The sequence below is a fragment of the Anguilla anguilla genome, chromosome 6 (genome assembly GCF_013347855.1).
Source record: "Anguilla anguilla isolate fAngAng1 chromosome 6, fAngAng1.pri, whole genome shotgun sequence".
Classification (NCBI taxonomy): domain Eukaryota; kingdom Metazoa; phylum Chordata; class Actinopteri; order Anguilliformes; family Anguillidae; genus Anguilla; species Anguilla anguilla.
Window position 1 is genome coordinate 6,694,666 of NC_049206.1, and position 19,393 is coordinate 6,714,058.

Genomic DNA, 19,393 nt, shown 5'->3' on the forward strand with positions numbered 1-19,393 from the left:
TGCAGAGTAAAATGGCAGCACAGCCCTACTGAATGCAGGGTTGACCTCCAGGGCCAATAAGAACGATGCAGTCATCCCCATCATTAGCATGTCCACTCCCTGACCGATAAGAGCTCTCCCCCTCCCTCTCAGAGGTGACAGCCACCAGTGGGCCATTGGAGGGAGTTACTCAGTGCCAGGTGTGTGAACAGCTCCCCCGTGTGGACACTGCGTTCCACTGCCGCCTGCTGAACGACCTTCCCATTCCCCGTCGCAGTCTGCAGGAGCTGCAGCCCTTCAGCATTGTGAGTCTCAGTCTCTCTCTCACTGTCTCGCACACTCACACACACACACCTACACACACACACACACACATGCAATGCACACACACACACACACACACACACACACGTCTAACCTCTCCCTGTACACCCTCTCAGCCCCCAGACTCCCAGCAGCAGTTCCAGAGGGGCCAGGACTTCAACAGGAGCAGTGGTCGATACACAGCGCCTGTTTCTGGGTTCTACCAGCTCACCGCCAGCCTCCTCATAGGTACGGCACCTCCTACTGCAGGGGTGCACGTGTGAGAGCAAACCTGATAATCATGCGCACGTTTACAGCTCAACTATATCAAAGGGGTTTTAAAAAAGGAAAATTTACGATAGGTTCAGATTCAAGCAATGTGAATGCATAATATGCATGTGAATCTTCTTACCTCCCACAGCTAAAATGAAGGGTTTTTTTGTATTATTTAACCTTTATTTAACCAGGATAGGCTCATTGAAATTGAAAATCTCCTTTTCAAGAGCAACCTGGTCAAGGCAGGCAGCAGCAAATCAATTACACAAAATCAGAGACAGACAACATATATCGAAATGAGTTAAATACAACAAACTGAGTTAAACACAGAAAGCTGAGTTAAATACAACAAACTGAGTTTGAGTTAAAGAGGTTGAGTGATGAACTGGCACCTGTGGCTTAGTCGTGTGCGGTTCAGTGACAGAGATCGGCGTTTGTTCTCAGAACCCAGTGACACACAGCGCAGGCCCGCTGCCCGGCAACGGGACTGCGTGACGGTCTCCATCTGCATCGAGTCCCTCTGTCACAGCAACATGTGAGTATGCATGTGTACACGCGCACACGTACGCACACACGCGCACCGACACACGCACACGCATGCACACATGCACAGACACGTACAGGCGCTCATACACACGTATACAGACTTGCACATGCTCATTCAAAAGTACATGCAAGACAAACACAGAAACATACACATGCACACACACACGCACACATACTCACCAGTTCTGGTTGTATAAATGTCCCCCCAGGTCTCTGGAAGCCATGTCGGGAGTTGGGGACTCAGGGGGTGTTTTCAGCATCCTGGTGACTGGCACACTGTTCCTGCAGGTATGCGTCTCCTCCTGATTGGGAAATACTTGTTTTTGTGTCATACATATCAGCAGGCCACTTGCACAATGTTCATTACTTTGCTACAAATTACTTGCTGATAGTTCTAAGCATTTGATTCATACCTGTAGACAGGTGACCAGCCCTGAGAGTAGAGTGCAGAGTGATGTGCTAATCTGGAGACAGGCCTGAGGGTAGAGTGTAGAGTGACTTACTCATCTGGAGTCAGGCCTGAGAAGAGAGTGCAGAGCAATGCACTGATATGGAAACAGGCCTGAGAGTAGAGTGCAGAGTGACTTACTCATCTGGAGTCAGGCCTGAGAGGAGAGTGCAGAGCGATGCGGTGATATGGAGACAGGCCTGAGAGTAGAGTGCAGAGTGACGTGTTGATCTTTAATCCTTCTTGTTTCCTAGACTGGCGAGTACGCGTCTGTCTTTATTGACAACGGAACAGGATCAGCACTCACAGTCCAGAAGGGGACTCTGTTCTCCGGAATCCTGCTGGGCATCTGAATCAATCAACAGAGCAACACACACACACGCTGACAGGCACACACATACCTACCTTTACAGACATGAACTGATCAGAGAGCAGCCTTATTTTTGGAAGATATGACATCATGAGGCAGAAACAGCTGTGACAGCGCAGAGAGGACTGGGTGGAGGGCAGCTCGGTCTTGCACAGTCAATCCTCAGACTGCCCACTGATGTTTCCATGGAAACCCCCCCCCCTCCCATTTCCAACAGCTGGAGCACCACATTTAGTTTGTAAATACATGGGAATGGCTTCAGAGTGTGTGTATATAGAGATGTATTTTTCCAGTTCTAACCTGATTTTAATAAGCATATCAGCCAAAATAAAGCCATTGTATTTATTTGCTTTCAGACTGTAAAAATTATTTACACACACACATGAATATATTGTAATAAAATAAAAAATTGTAAATATTATTTATTTTTTTTGTTTTTGCCTAAAATTGATTTTTTTCATACATTCATCAAAGCGTTCCTCGTGCGCTCTATTGAGGTCTGACGCTGGTGATTTTGTACATGCGCTCTGAAAGGAGCTGAAGTCCGAGCACAGATGCCCATCTGAAGACCATCACGGCTTTGCCGCGAATCCTAAACCTGGCTTCCAGAACCAGCGCTGTGCCCTAAAAAAAACCTCTGAAATGCTTCGGGTGACTGTCTGGAGATGTCGGCTCGCTCGCAGTGAAACCCTTTCGTTCGTTCGTTCGTCCGTTTCGTTTCGTTTCCGTTTCGTTCGTAAAGGGAGTAACCGTCTGTGCTGACGTACGCCTCCCCCCCCCCCCCCCCCCCCCCCTCGTCTGCTTTCACCTGGGGCGTGGGACGGCCCGCTTTCACGGTTTGTGACAAACAGCAAACACATGCTGTCATACTCTCCAGGCAAACGCACAGCGCCCCTCCTGTCTCTCTCCCTCTCTCTCTCTCTCTCTCTCTCTCTCGCAGCAGTGAATGCGGGCAGTGTTTCGGGGGTGGGGGGGAGGGGGGGGTGAGTGAGGTCATTTGTACGTCCACGCTGGCGCCCGTATGCTGCCGCTCTCTGCCAGCCACTGGGGCATGATGGGAAGATGCCCAGAACGGGGCGGAGTTCTTCCAGAGTCTCACTGCTCCGCTCAGCGGCAGGTTACACCCACACGCCCATGCACACACCTCACGCACACCTCACACATATACACACACACACGCACGCACACACCTCACGCACACCTCACACACAAGCACGCACACACCTCATGCACACCTCACACACACACGCACGCACACACCAAACGCACACCTCACACATATACACACACACACACGCACGCACACACCAAACGCACACCTCACACATTTACACACACAGGCACGCACACACCTCACGCACACCACACACATATACACACACACACGCACGCACACACCTCACGCATATACACACACACACGCACGCACACACCTCACACATATACACACACACACGCACGCACACACCAAACGCACACCTCACACATATACACACACACACACCTCACACATGCGCATGTACACACACAGCGAAAATGCACACTCAAACGCATAAATAAACACACACATAAACACATACAGCAGACATGCACAGCCCATTACAGAGACTCACACGTGCTTACAGGTGAATAAATGGACACATACAGTACACATAGAGCAACACTCAAACACAGACCTACACACATATTCGTGCACACTCAAACATACACGCACCCATGCGCACACACATGCATGCTCACACAGCCCTTGAACTTCGCAACATGCCCTCCCAACTCGCTTGAAGTTAATCACCCTTGTTGGCAAGCTTTCAGCACAGGATAAATTATGTTTCTTTTTTTTTCCCTGACAAAATTATTACTTTTCTATCCAAGGCCTCAGGGGATTCTGGTTACTCCCCCTCACAACCCCCTCCACCCCTTCCAGTAATACCCCTGTCAAAACCCCAAACAAGAGTAACACATAAACACTCTCCTAAAATCAACGCCACAAGAATCTCACCCGAAACCTGTGGTAACGAACTATCTCTTACAAACTGAGCCACAAATTGCTGTTTGCCCAAAGGAACTGCTAGCACAAACACTGCAAAGACTATGTCTAACGGTGAATGGATGTTATTCTTTAAGAGCAATCAAACAAAACTGAAGTAACTGTATTTATTCACTACACAAGACAATCACTTAAAGAGTCCATGCAAAGCGTTCTTTTTTTTTGCTCAGTACATGAAAACAGCCAGCACTGCACTATACCCTGTACTGAAACAGATATGTTGACTTTTGTAAATATGGTATATAATTTCATTGAATGAGATGTTTACAGGGATGATTTATATACATATACACACACACATATATATATATATACACACACACACACACACAAATATATATATATATATATATATATATATATGTGTGTACTAAGAGGAAACATCTCTAGATATATAGGGTCACTGAAAGAGGATTATACTGGATGGTCAGTAAGAGAGCAATGTGTATCTGTTCTAAAAAAAGAAACTGTATGTATAGTAGAGGCAGACACAAAGATTCAGAGATAGGCCTATTTGGAGAGTGAACCAACTGGGGAGTCAAGAACCTTTACACACACAGAATGAATGGACACTTTTAATCACCCAGTTAACACTCACTAAACCCTAACCCTACAAGCTAATCATAGAATATACCAAAGAACACACACTGCTGCTGCAATCCAAACTTTGACAAAAAAAGTAAAATGTTTGGCTGGTTGATACTGCAGAGGAACAAAGCCAAACTGAGAAAACCGTCCTGTTAAATAACATAACTTATGAAAGTATTCAGAGTTCAAAACTATGTCCAATGCTAGATCGTTAGCAGAAAAAAAAAACTTGGTCTACAAATAAAAAATGAAACAGGCAACCTTGAACCTTAACCTTGAATGAGAGTGTAATTTCCCGCTCTCCTCGCACATGCTCAGCACAGAAAGTAGAACAGGGGTTTCAGCACCGATACAGGAAGTAGAACAGGGGCTTCAGCACCAATACAGGAAGTACAAAGGGGTCTCATAACCAGAACAGGAAGTAGAACAGGGGCCTCACAACCAGAACAGGAAGTAGAATAGGGGGCTCCATCACTGGTACATACAGTATCTGGCTCTACCCAGCGACCGGTTGATTGACAACGCGCTCGGCTGACTGCCAGGGTCGAGCTCGAGGGAGGGAGCCACTTTAACAGTGTTCTTGCCGTAAAGCTGCTTCTCGTAGTCCAGCAGCTGGCGCCAGAAGCCGGCGTTGGGGCGGACGTAGGGCCGGCTGTCCTGCACCCAGCGGTGCGCCTCCCGCAGCGTGGTCCCCTTGTAGCGCATGAGGTAGGCCATGACCAGGGCGGGCGAGCGGCTCATGCCAGCCGCGCAGTACACCAGCGTGCTGCCCGTCCGGTTGTTATGGATACGCTGCGCCACCCTCTCAAAGTGGTTGCCCAGGGGGGCGCTCGGGAGGTCGGAGACGGGCACCCGCAGGCACTCCACCCCCCGGTAGCTGGGGCAGGTGTGCGCCAGGGTGGCGTTGACGATCAGGGTGATGCCCTTGCGGGAGACCAAGGCCCTGTTCTGGGCCGCGTCGGCGCTGCTCAGGAACAGGGTGGGCGTGATCTTGGAGACAGACATGGGGGCTGCAGGGTGACATCATTACATCACATTTAATTGGGCAGGCGCTTTTATCCAAAGCGACATACAATAAGTGCATACCAAAGGTCATTGGAACAGCTACAAAACTCAAGTCCGATAAGGTACGATGCTCATTTTATACAGTTATTCATAGCCACGAACACATTGAGTCCAGTTCATTCAGTGAAAATTACTCTGACTTAGTCAAACTTGCTTAGTCAAACCAGGAGGCATTACAGCTACAACATCAAGACAATGATATAAGTCACAATAAGTGCTGGATGACATCAACAGCGCAAAAAGGGCTTTTCCCCCTACAGACGTGGTCTTTTAGATAAAACTGACTTAAGATTGTGTGGAAACGAAGCAATAAAACATTAATTTGTTAAGCCTGAGTGAGCATATCACATTTTGTTTAGTGTTAAAGAGGAATAAAATACAACAAGTGAAATTCTGTTGTGAAATAAATATTTTAAAGATAGTGGCGCAACAAAAATGAAAAGTGACAATCACAACAAATGATAATGTGAGAACAATTTCAACATTTTATTACAGTTCAGCCATATCACATTCTGCATAAATCAAAATGAGCCCATCGCGCAATAGATCCCCCAGTGCATGGTGCCTATAACTATTATACGTCTATCCACAGCCTCTCTCTCTCTTACACACATACGCACAAACATACACACACACACACACCATACCACGACAAGTTCAAAGGACTTGTGACATTGCTTACATTGCAGGTGTGTGTGTATGCGTCCCGCTGATAAATATGTATGCGTACAGTGGCGACGTGTTAGCGCTGTCTTTCCTGTGACTGACCTGGTACCTCTTTAGTTTCTGTCTCCTCTTTAGTTTCTGTCTCCTCTGGTCCTGTTCAGCTTTTGTGGCGGTTTTGTTTTTGACCCTTGCAGTGCACGGGCGATTATTTCAGAGAGACACAGCTGCCGGTAAGACAACCCCGAAAAGGCTTTAGGGACGAATGACCAATGAGCTAAGAGCATAATTATAGACACTTCGCCACTCTTTACCATAACTCGCTACAAACTTCCCCTTGTCAACACTGGAGTGCTTCTATGGTATGGACGATATCTGAAAAGGGTCGCCTAGTCACAAGTTGCACATTCGACTAGGCGCTAATTGAACGAAGAATGGATCGGGAAGCTGGGAGAGTAGATTAAAGTAGAGTAGATTAAAGCGGTATGGTATTTCTTACGAGTTTGTTTATTCGTATTGAATGTATGAAAGAGAAATCGAAAAGTTCTCCAAGGCTATCGAAACCCTCTAATGTATTTAAGATGTCTTTAATACCGATTTTGCAGTGTCCTCTCAAATGAAAGGGCCGGGATAGTATGAAATATATAACGTTTCCGTTCAGCAAAGATATTCTGTGCAGGGATCAGGAAATATTGCTACTCAGACCTAATATTCCAGTTTATTTGAAACTACAGAGTATATGCCCTGGTAACACCAAAAAGCATCCCTCTTCCGCGGCTCGTGGTGGTGCTGCCGAGTCACATGCCTTTAATACAGGGGTTTTTTCCTGCTCGGCTTCCGTCGCATATATGACGTTTCCCATTCTCAACTTCCTGTTACTTTGGTAAGTCCCGTTGTTGTTGTTGCGAGTTGACGTTAGTGAAGTTAGCTGATGAACTGGCACAAACAAATCGCGCCATAAGAAAAGTGATATAAAACCGTGCGAAAACAATGGCCGACATAAATAGACAACTTAAAGAATACCTGGCACAGTCCAAAGGGAATTCAAAGACGACATCGCAGTCCAGCTCAAATACCGTTGTCGACATGGGTGAAACAGGCTCAGTGAACGGGAGCTGGTTTGGGAGCTGGTCGAGTCCATTTTCGGGTCACAGCAACGGTGGCGGAACGGCCCAAGGTTCTAACACCGGCTTTTCCTGGCCCTGGTCCTCTGAACCTGACCCGTGTCTGCCGGGCATGAGCCGTTCGCAGCGACTGGTCGCTTTTGGAGCATGCATTTTACTCTCCGCGCTCTGTTTCGGACTCTCTGCTCTCTACGCACCTCTGTTGCTCCTCAAAGCCCGGAAGTTTGCTCTTCTGTGGTCTCTTGGCTCGGTTTTCGCTCTCCTCGGCGCGGCTGTGTTGCGAGGACCCAGCAAATTCATAACGACTCCGACTCCGGGCGCTGCGGTGTACCTGTGCTCCCTCGCAGGCACGCTATACGCGGCGCTAAGCCTCCACAGCACGCTGCTCACAGCCCTTGGTGCAGCTGTTCAGGTCGCCGCAATCGTTGGCTACGTCGTTGCTTTGCTCCCCGGCGGAAGCAAGGGTATACGATTCGTTGGCGGCTTGGCAGCATCGGCTATCAAGAGGACGGTTTCGGGGAAGACCATGCCGATTTGACACGGACCATAGAGGACTAGCTTGATTGCTAGCGGACTTGATGTGGGTGGTACCGTTTGCCATGGTACACGCACACACCACACACAGATGAGGGCAGACACGTGATTCAGTCTGTGTATTCTGTATGTTTGTGATTGACACCAACTTGTTGCAACACCTTATTCTTGAGTAAAATAAAGGCAAAGCGTTATCACTTTGCCCCTGTCCTAGATGAACTGGACGCGAAAGCACAGACATTTGGGCGGTTGTGGATTACATTCACCTGGACGCAGATGGATAACTTGAAACACCGAGATGTGACGCTCCGAGCGAGATAGGCTGCATTTACACAGGACTGCCGAATAAGGGTATTCATTACAAAAACTGTGACGGGGGGGGGGGGGGGGGGGGGGGGTCATGCGACTACAATACTTAGCGGAAGCCACAGATATGACGCTATGAGTTACATGTACTTAAACACATTTAATTTATAAATTGACCGCAAAATACATTCGGCGTGATTTTACTAACTACGACATATTCAATAAAATCCGAAATAATGCAGAATGCCATCAAAGACAGTTTTTGGTGAAAAAAGTCTCCATAGTTGCAACATTCTTTTTTGGGTGGAGGGTAAAATCAAAGGCATTTCAGTTTTTAAAAAGCCGGAATACATTCAAGCACGTAAAGAATCAATATTTGTACCGTGGTTACGATCTAAACATCAGTCACTTGTCTCCAGTCTCACCCCCCCGACGCACTTCCTTGAAGCTGTGGTCACGGCTACAGTGTTAGCTTCAATGGGGACTGGTCTGCGTGACTGTGCTTCAAACTGCTGCCCTGCAGACACCTTAAACCTGTCCAATGTAACTGGATAACTGTGGATAATAAAATGGTTAAAGCAAATTGTGTGTGTTTGTGACTTGCTGTGGTTGCTTGCTGGTTATGCAGTCTGTCCAGAATCGGAACTGTCCGCACGAGGTACTGCCGTGAGCCGGCATTATTCAAACGGTAGCATCCCAAGTATCAGTTTGGGTAAAATGTGTACATTTGCCAACAAGCTTCCAACATGTGGAATTGTCAGGGCAATCGCTTCAGTGTCTCGGTGTCCCTTCTCATATTTTACTGGCAGACTGTAATGGCAGTTTCAGAATGGGCTTAAATTTGGACACCAGTGGGTGTACCTTAAACAGAGCGAAAGGAACTGATTCGGTGCACAACAAGGGCTGATCCGTTTCAGTATTTTGTGCCAACTTCTGCTCTTAATTATTTAATTGGCACAATCATATCTTGATCTGACTTTTGTATAAGCACCAGCTACAGCTGCAAGAGATTCCTAAAGATTTTACTGCACTCAAACACAGGAGTGAACCAGCGTATATTAAGAGCTGTTAGAAAACTAAGGTAGTGGGGGTGGGGAAAAAAAACCAGCAGGCAGACCAGCCCTCCAGGACCGGAGCTGAGCAGCCCTGGCCTAGCATCAGGACTCCTTTTGGAAGGTTTACCCAAGATCAGCATAACACGCTGTTAGGTTGTTACACAAATGCTGTATTGACAGAGAGGTTTAACAAAAAAGTTGGCAACCGCCCTAAACCGGATTTTGAGCTAGAGTGCTGACGAAGGGGGAACTACAATTTATATGGATCTGTTCTATTTTGTAATTTTTATATGATGAGTGCAAATAAATCAAATCAAATATACCTTTAAAAAAAAGACATTTAAAAGTTTACATGCATTTTTCTAACTTTTTCCAATAAATTCCTTTTTTCAGAGGGCAAAAAAAAAGTACTGAACTACATGAATGAAGTCTGACTTTTCAGTGTGATGTACACCGTGGTAGCTGGGCTGGCACTGTCTGCAGCTACTCTATAGCCTTTCTGAAATCAGTCGGTCCGTGAAGGCAGACAAGAAACAATGAAAACAATGCAGAACGCAGTGGGTAAATTTTGCACAAATTCTATTTTGTATCGTATACAAAAATGGACAAAACAATATGACAATCTCTTGACAAACTGTACATTTAGAAACAAAGAATACACCTTCAGTACACGAAGGCGCCTGGTAATGTTACAGAATGATTTCGCCCCCCCATTTTACATTAAAAGTGAAATTAAATAAATGGAGTTAAGGACTGAGGGGGGACAAAAGCAGACCCCATTTTAAACTTTTTTTTTTTTATCAGAATGGAGGAGAAGGGCGAAAAAAAAAAAAAAACTACCATTCTTGGAAAAACTACTGTACATTAACAACCCGATCTGTGTGACGCAGGAGCCGGACTCCACCCACTCTACCGTGAGTGACGGGCTAGCCCCTCCCGGCAGTTTGTCTGCTCCATAACTCTTTGGGGACACAGACGGCGTCGACGCTCAGAGCAGCAGGGGTTGAGAGCAACGATTCGGGTGTTCACACATTATTTGCACACTGTCTCTTGCTGGAGGCTGCTGGGTCTCTCTTTCCTCCAGGGATCAGAATTACTCCCCTCAGGCCAGAGATTAATCCCTGCAGGGGTCTTCAGACCGGGGCGAGGGGATCGTGGGCCCTCTCGCACGTCTGTCTGTCCGTCCGTCCGTCCATTCTTCCGTACGAAGCGAGGAGCACACTGAGGAAAGCAAAACTCGGCTCCTCTTCAGTAAACCGACAACACGAGGGGGGGGTCCAGGGTGGGGGGGGCTCCTACGGCTCAGGTAACAAAATCTGGATTCCAGGGCAAATTTAGCTGAGGGGTTTGATGATCAAAGGTGAAATGTAGAACACGAAGGTGGTTGCATGTGTATGGAGACCTGGACTTCATTTCCCATCAGTCCCTCTTTCCAGATACTTTGCGGTGCCGTACTTCCTACAATCTGGGTGGTTGAAGCGGGTGGGAGCCCGACCAATATTGGAAGGCCACACCTTCCGAATGTGACCAGTCAGCGTTGAGGAGGCCACGCCTTCGGAATGCGACCAATCAGCGAGGAGACCACGCCTTCAGGCAGTGTCCAGTGAGATAGGAGGCCACACCTTCAGAACGTGACCAATCAGAGTGAAAATGCCGCGCCTCCAGCGGGTCCCTCAGTCAGTCGGGAGGCTGTCCCCGGGGGCTAGGAGACCACGGTTAGGGGCAGGCTCTGTGCCACACCCTCGGTGCGACCGACGAAAGGCGGGGACTGGTGCCGTGGCAGAGATGCGTGGGCGCACACTGGCACACAGAGCTCGTCCAAACGCAGACGCAAAGGCAAATTCGGCCCGGGAGCCCGAAGCCACACGACCAGGCGGAAGTCTCTCTCACACTCTCGGTCCCGCCTCCCTGCAGTCTCTCTCTGCTCCTTGGCGCCACCCTGTGGTGGACTCCAGTGCCCTCCTCCCCTCCTCCCCGCCCCCACCCTGTGTGTTCAGTCCCAGTCCTATCGGGCGCGGCCCCCTCGCGTTCCGCGAGCCGCACCCCGCCGCGTGGTGGGGCCCGAGCCGCCCCCTCCCCCGGGCCCGGCGGCTCCGCCCCGCCCCCAGCTCCCTCGACCGCCCCGGGACGGCACCCCGTAGGCCCCCTCTTCCCTGTGTGAGGGGCGTCCTGCGGAGAGAGAGAGAGAGAGAGGTGCATCAGAGCAGAGACCTTAAACTCAAATCAGCAGGATCACACACAACAACACCACTGCAACACTGATACACATGCAGTGCAAACAGACACACACAGGTGTACAGACACACACACACACACACATGCATGCACGTGCACACACACACACACACACACAGATGTACACACACGCACACACACACACACAGATGTACACGCACACACACAGATGTACACACACACACGCGCGCACACACACTCCTCACCGGCCGCTCTGTCGTCGGACCCCGCCCCGGGGGAGTCTCGGTCGCGGGGGTCCGTGGTGCCCGGGCCGTCGTGCCAGGGCCGTTTCCGTGGCGGCAGGGAGGCCATGTCCATGCCCTGCAGGGAGGAGGAGCGCTCCCTGCTGGCCGGGGACGGGCTGTCCCGTGGGGCGTGGTCCGCCCGCGGTGCGTCCCTGTAGGCCTCATGCCCTGAACACACACACAGAGTCACTTAACATTAGCCCAAACACACACTGACTCACTCAACACTGGCCTGAACACACTGTGTCACTCAACACTGGCCTGAACACACATCGACTCACTCAACACTAGCCTGAACACACTGTGCCACTCAACACTAGCCTGAACACACTCCCGTCTGAACACACACTCACGGAGCACCTTCCTTATCACCTTCACCCCCCCCCCCCCCCCCCCCCAAAGAGAAAAGGCCTCGTACCCTGATCGCGCCCCCCCTCCCAGCTCTCTGAGTTTCTTCCTCCTTCGTAATGAGGCGCGGGGAACTCGTCGGGGGTGGGGAGCAGCCCTTTCCGGCCCCCTGGACAGACAGACAGACACAGTGGGTTAGGACAGATAAATGAATATCAGGCTTACGCCGGGCACCCACCGCACGCGTCGCGTAAGCGTCGCGTAAACAGCAGGGCGAAGCAGCACGACGCGACGCGTAGGGTGTCTCCACTGGTTCCGTTTGTGTCGCGCAAAGGCTTGCGTAAAAGCTATATATTCCCAGTAGCTCTCGCAGTCTGCAGTGGGCTTACATCGTGTATTTCACGTTTGTTCAGGACTTTTGATTATGGGTTAAGTGAATACTTAGTGAGAGACATTTTTCATTCTGTTAATTTGGTAATATTTCTTAATATTTTTTTATATGTAAATACGTGAGAAAGTAAACGCTTTAAAGAATTACCATAAACTTAAATCGCAACGTAGCCTGCATAACAATCTCAAACGGTATTAATTTATTTGCTTGGTTAACAAGCGTGCCAACTTTGTGAAGAATATGTAATGATCATAATAATAATAATAATAATAATCCATAATCAACCATTGGGAATTCCCGTGTCGTCTTGTTATTCACGTCAAAACATTTATATGATCATATTTAGTAAAATCAGTTCATCGTCAAAAAGATAACAGTTTAAACTTTTGAACACCACAACGTCATGAACACCGGAAGCTTTGAAGTACAAGTGCAAAAAAGGCTTGCTTACAACTTCATTTATAAAATAGGTGCATTTTCATCGGCAAGACCACTAAATAATCTGATTTTTTTAAAGCTCTGTGGATTATCTGATTTTTATTAACAAGCCCTTTTTGAAAGCACGGCGAACGAAGACATCGGAGAAGTCAAATAGGCTGAGCAATGGTTGGTTAAAAACTACCTTCCAACATTCGAGTTAACAAACCGCTGCTCGGTGCATTCACTTCTACGTCATTCAATAGGCTACGATTTTCTGTGGTGTATTTTCAAATTTACCCCACCCCCTCCGCAAAATAAGACAGCGAAACTAAGTTTGCCTTTTCCCCAGGTTCCAGTTATTTATTTATTTATTTTTACAAAACGAAAAGGCTTGTATTTTTTTTTTTTTGCTGCTTATAAAATATCTGGGAGGTAACTAGGGACACACCCCCAGTAATATAAGGATGAAATATAAATCAGAGCATGTATACCTAGCATTTTAGAGCATATTTCTGTGTATAAACAGGCCACCGTGACGCGCGACAAGCCGAAAAAATAGAACAGAAGCGAAAAACTACGCTTCAGTTCGCTTGTGTCGCGCGAGCTTCGCAGCCGGTACGCGACGCGTTCGCATCTGGTGGAGACGACGTCGCCCGCTGCCGTTGTAATAACAGTACTTCAACTACGCTTCAGTTACGCGCGTAGTGCGCTCGCGGTCGATACGCGTGCGGTGGGTGCCCGGCTTTATGGTACTGAGAGAGGGCAGAAGTCCTGAATGAATATATGGCAACGGATTAGGAATTAATGAATGGATGGATGGATAGATGGACGCATGAATGGATGTATGCATAGATGGATGGACAGATGGATGCATGGATGGATGGACAGGTGGATGGATAATTGAATGGATGGATGGACAGACGGATGGATAACTGAATGGATGGATGGACAGACGGATGGATAACTGAATGGATGGATGGACAGACGGATGGATAACTGAATGGATGGATGGACAGACGGATGGATAACTGAATGGATGGATGGACAGACGGATGGATAACTGAATGGATGGATGGACAGACGGATGGATAACTGAATGGATGGATGGACAGAAGCCGTGTCTCACCCGCTCCTCCTCGCGCTCCTCCTCCGCGGCTCCTCCCTCTCCCGCTGCTGTCCCAGCTCCTCCCTGTCTCCTCTGCGGGGTCGAAAGTCTCCTCCACCCCAAACTCGTCTGTGTACCCGCGGCCCCCCCGAGCCTCAGGCCTGCCAGGCCCCACCCGCCGAAACCTGCAGAGACATTCAGCCAGAGCTCAGAGCTGTGCAGGCATGCACACACACACACACACACATATACACACACACACACACACACACATATATACACACACACACACACACCACACACCACACACACACACACACACACACACCACACACACACCACACACACACATACACACACACACACACACCACACACACCACACACACACACACACCACACATATACACACACACACACCACACACATATATACACACACACACACACACACACCACACACACACACATATACACACACATTCAGCCAGAGCTCAGAACTGTGCGCAGGCATGCACACACACCACACACATATTTACACACACACATTCAGCCAGAGCTCAGAACTGTGCGCAGGCATGCACACACACACACACACACACATATATACACACACACATTCAGTCAGAGCTCAGTACTACACACTGTGTGTAGTGTAGAGTGCAATGTGTACTATGGAGGGTGTAGTGTGCAGTAAAGAGTGTGTAGTGTAGAGTGCAGTGTGCAGTAAAGAGTATGTAGTGTAGAGTGCAGTGTGTAGTAAAGAGTGTGTAGTATGGAGGGTGTAGTGTGCAGTAAATAGTGTGTAGTATGGAGGGTGCAGTGTGCAGTGAAGAGTGTGTAGTGTAGAGTGCAGTGTGCAGTAAAGGGTATGTAGTGTAGAGTGCAGTGTGCAGTAAAGAGTGTGTAGTATGGAGGGTGCAGTGTGCAGTGAAGTGCACGCTGTTCTCAGTGTAGCTCAGCAGGAGGAGGGACCCACGTGTCGTCGGCATCCTGTCCGTGTCGCGGGTGCGGAGGGCGTCTTTGCTCCCTCGGCCTCTGGTCCAGATCGTCTCCGGGACCCTCGTAACTGTCGAACCTGCGCGCAGAACCCCCACGCCCGTTAATCCCCCTGCGCCCCCCTCGCAGACGGGCACACCGGCTTCAGCAGTGTCCTGGCAGCGCCTGACGTCAGGAACAAGCCAAACTTGTGTTTGAACAAGCGGGACCTTCCCTGAGCGTGTGCGCTGGCAGGGCTGCAGCACCGCTGCCAAGCCTCCGCCTCGGGGCGATGGAAAATCAGCGTCAGTCTGCCAGCCTGCCCTGCCAGTTTCGTGCGCGAAGAAGCGTCTGTTCAGGCTTTCGCTGCCACGGAAGCTGCTGTACCCTCGCTGCCATGGACACCCAGACCCCCCCCCCCCCCCCCCCCGACAGATTCTGGAAAGAAGTGGCTAACCCAAGTGCTCTGCAGCCAGCTAACCCAAGTGCTCTGCGGCTAGCTAACCAAAGCGCTCTGCAGCTAGCTAACCCAAGTGCTCTGCAGCTAGCTAACCCAAGTGCTGTGCAGCTAGCTAACCCAAGTGCTGTGCAGCTAGCTAACCCAAGTGCTCTGCAGCCAGCTAACCCAAGTGCTCTGCAGCCAGCTAACCCAAGTGCTGTGCAGCTAGCTAACCCAAGTGCTCTGCAGCTAGCTAACCCAAGTGCTCTGCAGCTGGCTAACCCAAGTGCTCTGCAGCTGGCTAACCCAAGTGCTCTGCAGCTGGCTAACCCAAGTGCTCTGCAGCTGGCTAACCCAAGTGCTCTGCAGCCAGCTAACCCAAGTGCTGTGCAGCTGGCTAACCCAAGTGCTCTGCGGCTAGCTAACCCAAGTGCTCTGCGGCTAGCTAACCAAAGCGCTCTGCAGCTGGCTAACCCAAGTGCTCTGCAGCCAGCTAACCCAAGAGCTGTGCAGCTGGCTAACCCAAGTGCTCTGCGGCTAGCTAACCCAAGTGCTCTGCGGCTAGCTAACCAAAGCGCTCTGCAGCTGGCTAACCCAAGTGCTCTGCGGCTAGCTAACCCAAGTGCTCTGCAGCTAGCTAACCAAAGTGCTCTCCAGCTAGCTAACCCAAGTGCTGTGCAGCTAGCTAACCCAAGTGCTCTGCAGCCAGCTAACCCAAGTGCTCTCCGGCTAGCTAACCCAAGTGCTGTGCAGCTAGCTAACCCAAGTACTCTGCAGCTAGCTAACCAAAGTGCTCTCCAGCTAGCTAATCCAAGTGCTGTGCAGCTAGCTAACCCAAGTGCTGTGTAGCTGGCTAACCCAAGTACACTTAGTGTTTTACTGTGGTTTTACTGTTCCTGGTCTCTTTACTATACCATGCAGACATAAATCACCATAAATGACCAACACTATGTTCATATTTATTATTATTATTATTACTAAGCCTGTGTTAGAATGATAGAGGAGGGGGTAATGTGATGACGTGAGAGTGAGTTTTTTGAGGGGGGGGGGGGGGGGCTCACCTGTCCTCCCTCCGGCCCCTGAATCGCGTGTCCTCAGAGCCCCGGTGGGGCTCCCATTTCCCAGCAGAGCCCCCCCTGTGGCCCCTGGAGTCCCCCGGGTACTCCTGCCCGGGGACCCGCTGCTGCAGGGGGCCCCTCCAGGCGTCCTCGCCCCGAGCGTGGTACCGGTCGTCCCCGCCCTCGTAGTCGGGGGGTCCGCGGCGCCCCTCGCGGGAGTCTCCCCAGTACTGGCCGCCCCTGTCGGAGCCCTGCTCCGGGCCCCCGGGCCCCTCCGGCCCCCTGCGGTCGGGAGGAGGCCCCAGGTGGTGGTTGGGAGGTCCGCGAGCTTCCCCTGAGGAACAGCAGTACCAGTGAATTAATATGGAATGTACCAAACTCCCAGTGCTGTACAGGTATGGGGCATGCCCCGCTAAGCCCCATACCTAATCTGGTGGATGGCATACCTACCATCCCAAAAATCAACACTGACAAGAATATATAGGACCAGTACAGGAAGTGAGGATGTAGAACCAGTAAAGCACAGGAAGTGAGGATTTAGATCCAGTAAAATACAGGAAGTGAGGATATATAACCGGTGAAGTATAGAAAGTGAGGACACAGCACCCACAAAATACAGGAAGTAGAAGCACCACTGCAGTGAGTACTTCATACACATATGATGTGCAGATGTGCATATAAAGCACGGCACGCAGCTGAGAGGACAGAGCGTAAAACAGGCCCAGCAAAAAGATGTCGGCCATTTTCCTACCTTTGCCGTTGGGTCCCTGCTGCCCCATCCCGGGCATCATGGGCTGCGGCCCTGGACTCTGCCCCATCTGAAACGCGCACAGTCAGCGTGTTTACATGAGGGGTCACACACGCGCGCACCGGGAGCTAAAGCCTTCTCTAAACACCGCCACGCGCCTCCGCGACTCACAAGCCACACACTCAAACCGCCCCCACACGCAAACCGCTCCACACACAAACCACTCCACACACAAGCTGTTATAGCAGCAAAGGGTGGATCTCCATATTAATGCCCATCATTTCAGATGAGATGTTGGATGTCAGGTGTCCACATAGTTTTGGCCATGTAGTGTATTTATCACATGGAGGCTTTGATTCATAACAGAAAAGCACTGATACACATAGCCGCTTATTCTGACATCTACATCAGCCTTCTGAGAACGTCTACCCTCAGACATTTATAAATGACATTAATACTACTGTAATCCTTCTCACTTTGTCCCTATCCGTTTACCCGTTTTATACACGTTTTATTTCTGCCATCTCGTGTCTTAAAATAGAAATGCATTCACTGCTTTTTCTGCTAGACACTCTCTGATTCAGCAGTGTGGCAGGCCTAAAAGCAACCTGGACTTCATTCTAACCAGTGAAACGAATGGCTGAATCAAAATGAAATACATATTTAATAAGACATTATAGCCGAGAAATGGATCACTCAACCCCATACTGAATTGCCCACAATATCAAATCCAATTCTGTCAAAGATTTTCATTCGTATTCCAAATGAGGACTTCAAGACCTTCAAGAATGTAGTGTGACCAGTTAAGAATTTCAACAAACATTCTAAAATTTTCCCCCTTTTTGGATCAAGTACCTCATAGATCACCAATACAACAGTTAGGAGTCTATAGGCATTTGATGTCAGATGCATCTGTGTATCATACCACTTAATGACACACTTTACAGTTTATAGGTGAATAAAATGCATGTTAATTTCCTGCTCTGCGCCAACTGCCGAAGAGGCTCATGGGATCTGTAGTCACAGAGCAATATGACAAACTAACCTGGTTATACTGCCCCCTGGATCCTTCACCCATGAGCGGTGATTTGCCTTGTTGCATGTACGGGGGAAGTCCCATGTTGCCGGGGGGACCCTGCATGTTGCCGGGGGGACCCTGCATGTTGCCAGGGAGACCCTGCATGTTGCCGGGGGGACCCTGCAGGTTGCCGGGGGGACCCTGCATGCTGCCGGGAGGACCCTGCATGTTGCCGGGGGGACCCTGCATGTTGCCAGAGGGACCTTGCATGTTGCCAGGGGGACCCTGCATGTTGCCGGGGGGACCCTGCATGTTTCCAGGAGGGCCCTGCATGTTCCCATGTGTCCTAGGAGGGTTCTGTTGACCCTGGGGGCCGTGCATTGGAGGTCCCATCATCCCCCCTTGCATGGGCGGCCCCTGGGGGCCCATCATGTTCCTCTGGGGGGGCGGTCCTCGTGTGTCCGGGTGCATCATCCCCCCTTGGGGCGGGGGCACCTGATTATCCCTGGGTCCCATTCCTCGAGATGGGGGCCCCATCATGCCCCCTGGTGGCCCCGGGGGGCACTGCATGGCCCCCGGTGGGGGTCCCGGCATCCCCCTCCCGGCCGGGGGCATCCCCGGGGGGCCGTGCATTCCCTGGCCGCCCTGGGGCCCCATGTGCCTGTGGGGCCCCGGGTGCCTCTGCATGCCCTGGGGTCCGTGCAGGTCCGGGGGCCCCATGAAACCCTGAGGGGGGCCCTGGTGAAGCTGGGGCCCCGGGGGGCCCATCTGGCCCTGAGGAATGAAGGGCCCCTGCAGTCCCCCGGGCCCCATGTGCGGCATGTTGTGCGGGATCTGCTGGGGCGGGAGGGACTGCGGGAACCCCTGGTGGGGCGGGGGCATGGGCCCCTGTCCCGGGAAGGGCTGCATCGCCCCCTGCTGGGCGCCGGCCTGCTGCGCACCCTGGTCCGACTGCTTCTGGGCCATGCGCTCGATCTTCAGTTGCTGGACGGGGAGAGAAGTGGAGAGCGACTCGTGAGGAGGGAAGCAGTGTGAGCGCAGCCCCCACCCCACCCCGCTAACCGTACGCGAGAAACCCTGCGCTACATTCACACGCTTATCTGCCA

General features: G+C 50.5%; 4 protein-coding genes across 6 annotated transcripts in view; 2 read left to right on the forward strand and 2 right to left on the reverse strand.

The window, feature by feature from the left end:
• Positions 1 to 2,272, forward strand: part of si:ch1073-184j22.1 (erythroferrone) — a 6,503-nt gene extending 4,231 nt beyond the window's left edge. Inside the window, exons 4-8 of the mRNA XM_035421431.1 lie at positions 133 to 284; positions 420 to 531; positions 1,003 to 1,093; positions 1,314 to 1,392; positions 1,807 to 2,272. Coding sequence (XP_035277322.1) covers positions 133 to 284; positions 420 to 531; positions 1,003 to 1,093; positions 1,314 to 1,392; positions 1,807 to 1,905 — 533 coding nt within the window. The 3' untranslated portion in view covers positions 1,906 to 2,272. The remainder of the gene's footprint in view (positions 1 to 132; positions 285 to 419; positions 532 to 1,002; positions 1,094 to 1,313; positions 1,393 to 1,806) is intronic.
• Positions 2,273 to 4,528: 2,256 nt separating this feature from the next.
• Positions 4,529 to 6,423, reverse strand: si:ch1073-184j22.2 (dual specificity protein phosphatase 14). Its single transcript, XM_035421437.1, has 2 exons — positions 6,391 to 6,423; positions 4,529 to 5,567 (listed from the first exon to the last, which is right to left on the reverse strand). The coding sequence occupies exon 2, from the start codon at positions 5,560 to 5,562 to the stop codon at positions 5,029 to 5,031; it is 534 nt and encodes a 177-aa protein (XP_035277328.1). The 5' UTR covers positions 5,563 to 5,567; positions 6,391 to 6,423; the 3' UTR covers positions 4,529 to 5,028.
• A 516-nt stretch (positions 6,424 to 6,939) lies between these two features.
• Positions 6,940 to 8,832, forward strand: sft2d3 (SFT2 domain containing 3). The gene has a single exon (XM_035421436.1). The coding sequence runs from the start codon at positions 7,276 to 7,278 to the stop codon at positions 7,945 to 7,947; it is 672 nt and encodes a 223-aa protein (XP_035277327.1). The 5' UTR covers positions 6,940 to 7,275; the 3' UTR covers positions 7,948 to 8,832.
• Positions 8,833 to 11,181: 2,349 nt separating this feature from the next.
• wdr33 (WD repeat domain 33) overlaps positions 11,182 to 19,393 on the reverse strand; it is a 37,396-nt gene continuing 29,184 nt past the window's right edge. For all 3 annotated transcript variants that reach the window (XM_035421414.1, XM_035421412.1, XM_035421411.1), the window contains exons 16-23: positions 18,315 to 19,271; positions 17,273 to 17,339; positions 16,525 to 16,855; positions 15,026 to 15,124; positions 14,070 to 14,233; positions 12,203 to 12,301; positions 11,746 to 11,952; positions 11,182 to 11,473 (exon numbers count right to left, since the gene is read on the reverse strand). In XM_035421414.1, coding sequence (XP_035277305.1) covers positions 11,310 to 11,473; positions 11,746 to 11,952; positions 12,203 to 12,301; positions 14,070 to 14,233; positions 15,026 to 15,124; positions 16,525 to 16,855; positions 17,273 to 17,339; positions 18,315 to 19,271 — 2,088 coding nt within the window. In that variant the 3' untranslated portion in view covers positions 11,182 to 11,309. The remainder of the gene's footprint in view (positions 11,474 to 11,745; positions 11,953 to 12,202; positions 12,302 to 14,069; positions 14,234 to 15,025; positions 15,125 to 16,524; positions 16,856 to 17,272; positions 17,340 to 18,314; positions 19,272 to 19,393) is intronic.

Coding starts and splice junctions, on each gene's coding strand:
- si:ch1073-184j22.2 (XM_035421437.1), bottom strand. CDS start 5,562: ATGTCTGTCTCCAAGATCACGCCCACCCTGTTCCTGAGCAGCGCCGAC.
- sft2d3 (XM_035421436.1), top strand. CDS start 7,276: ATGGCCGACATAAATAGACAACTTAAAGAATACCTGGCACAGTCCAAA.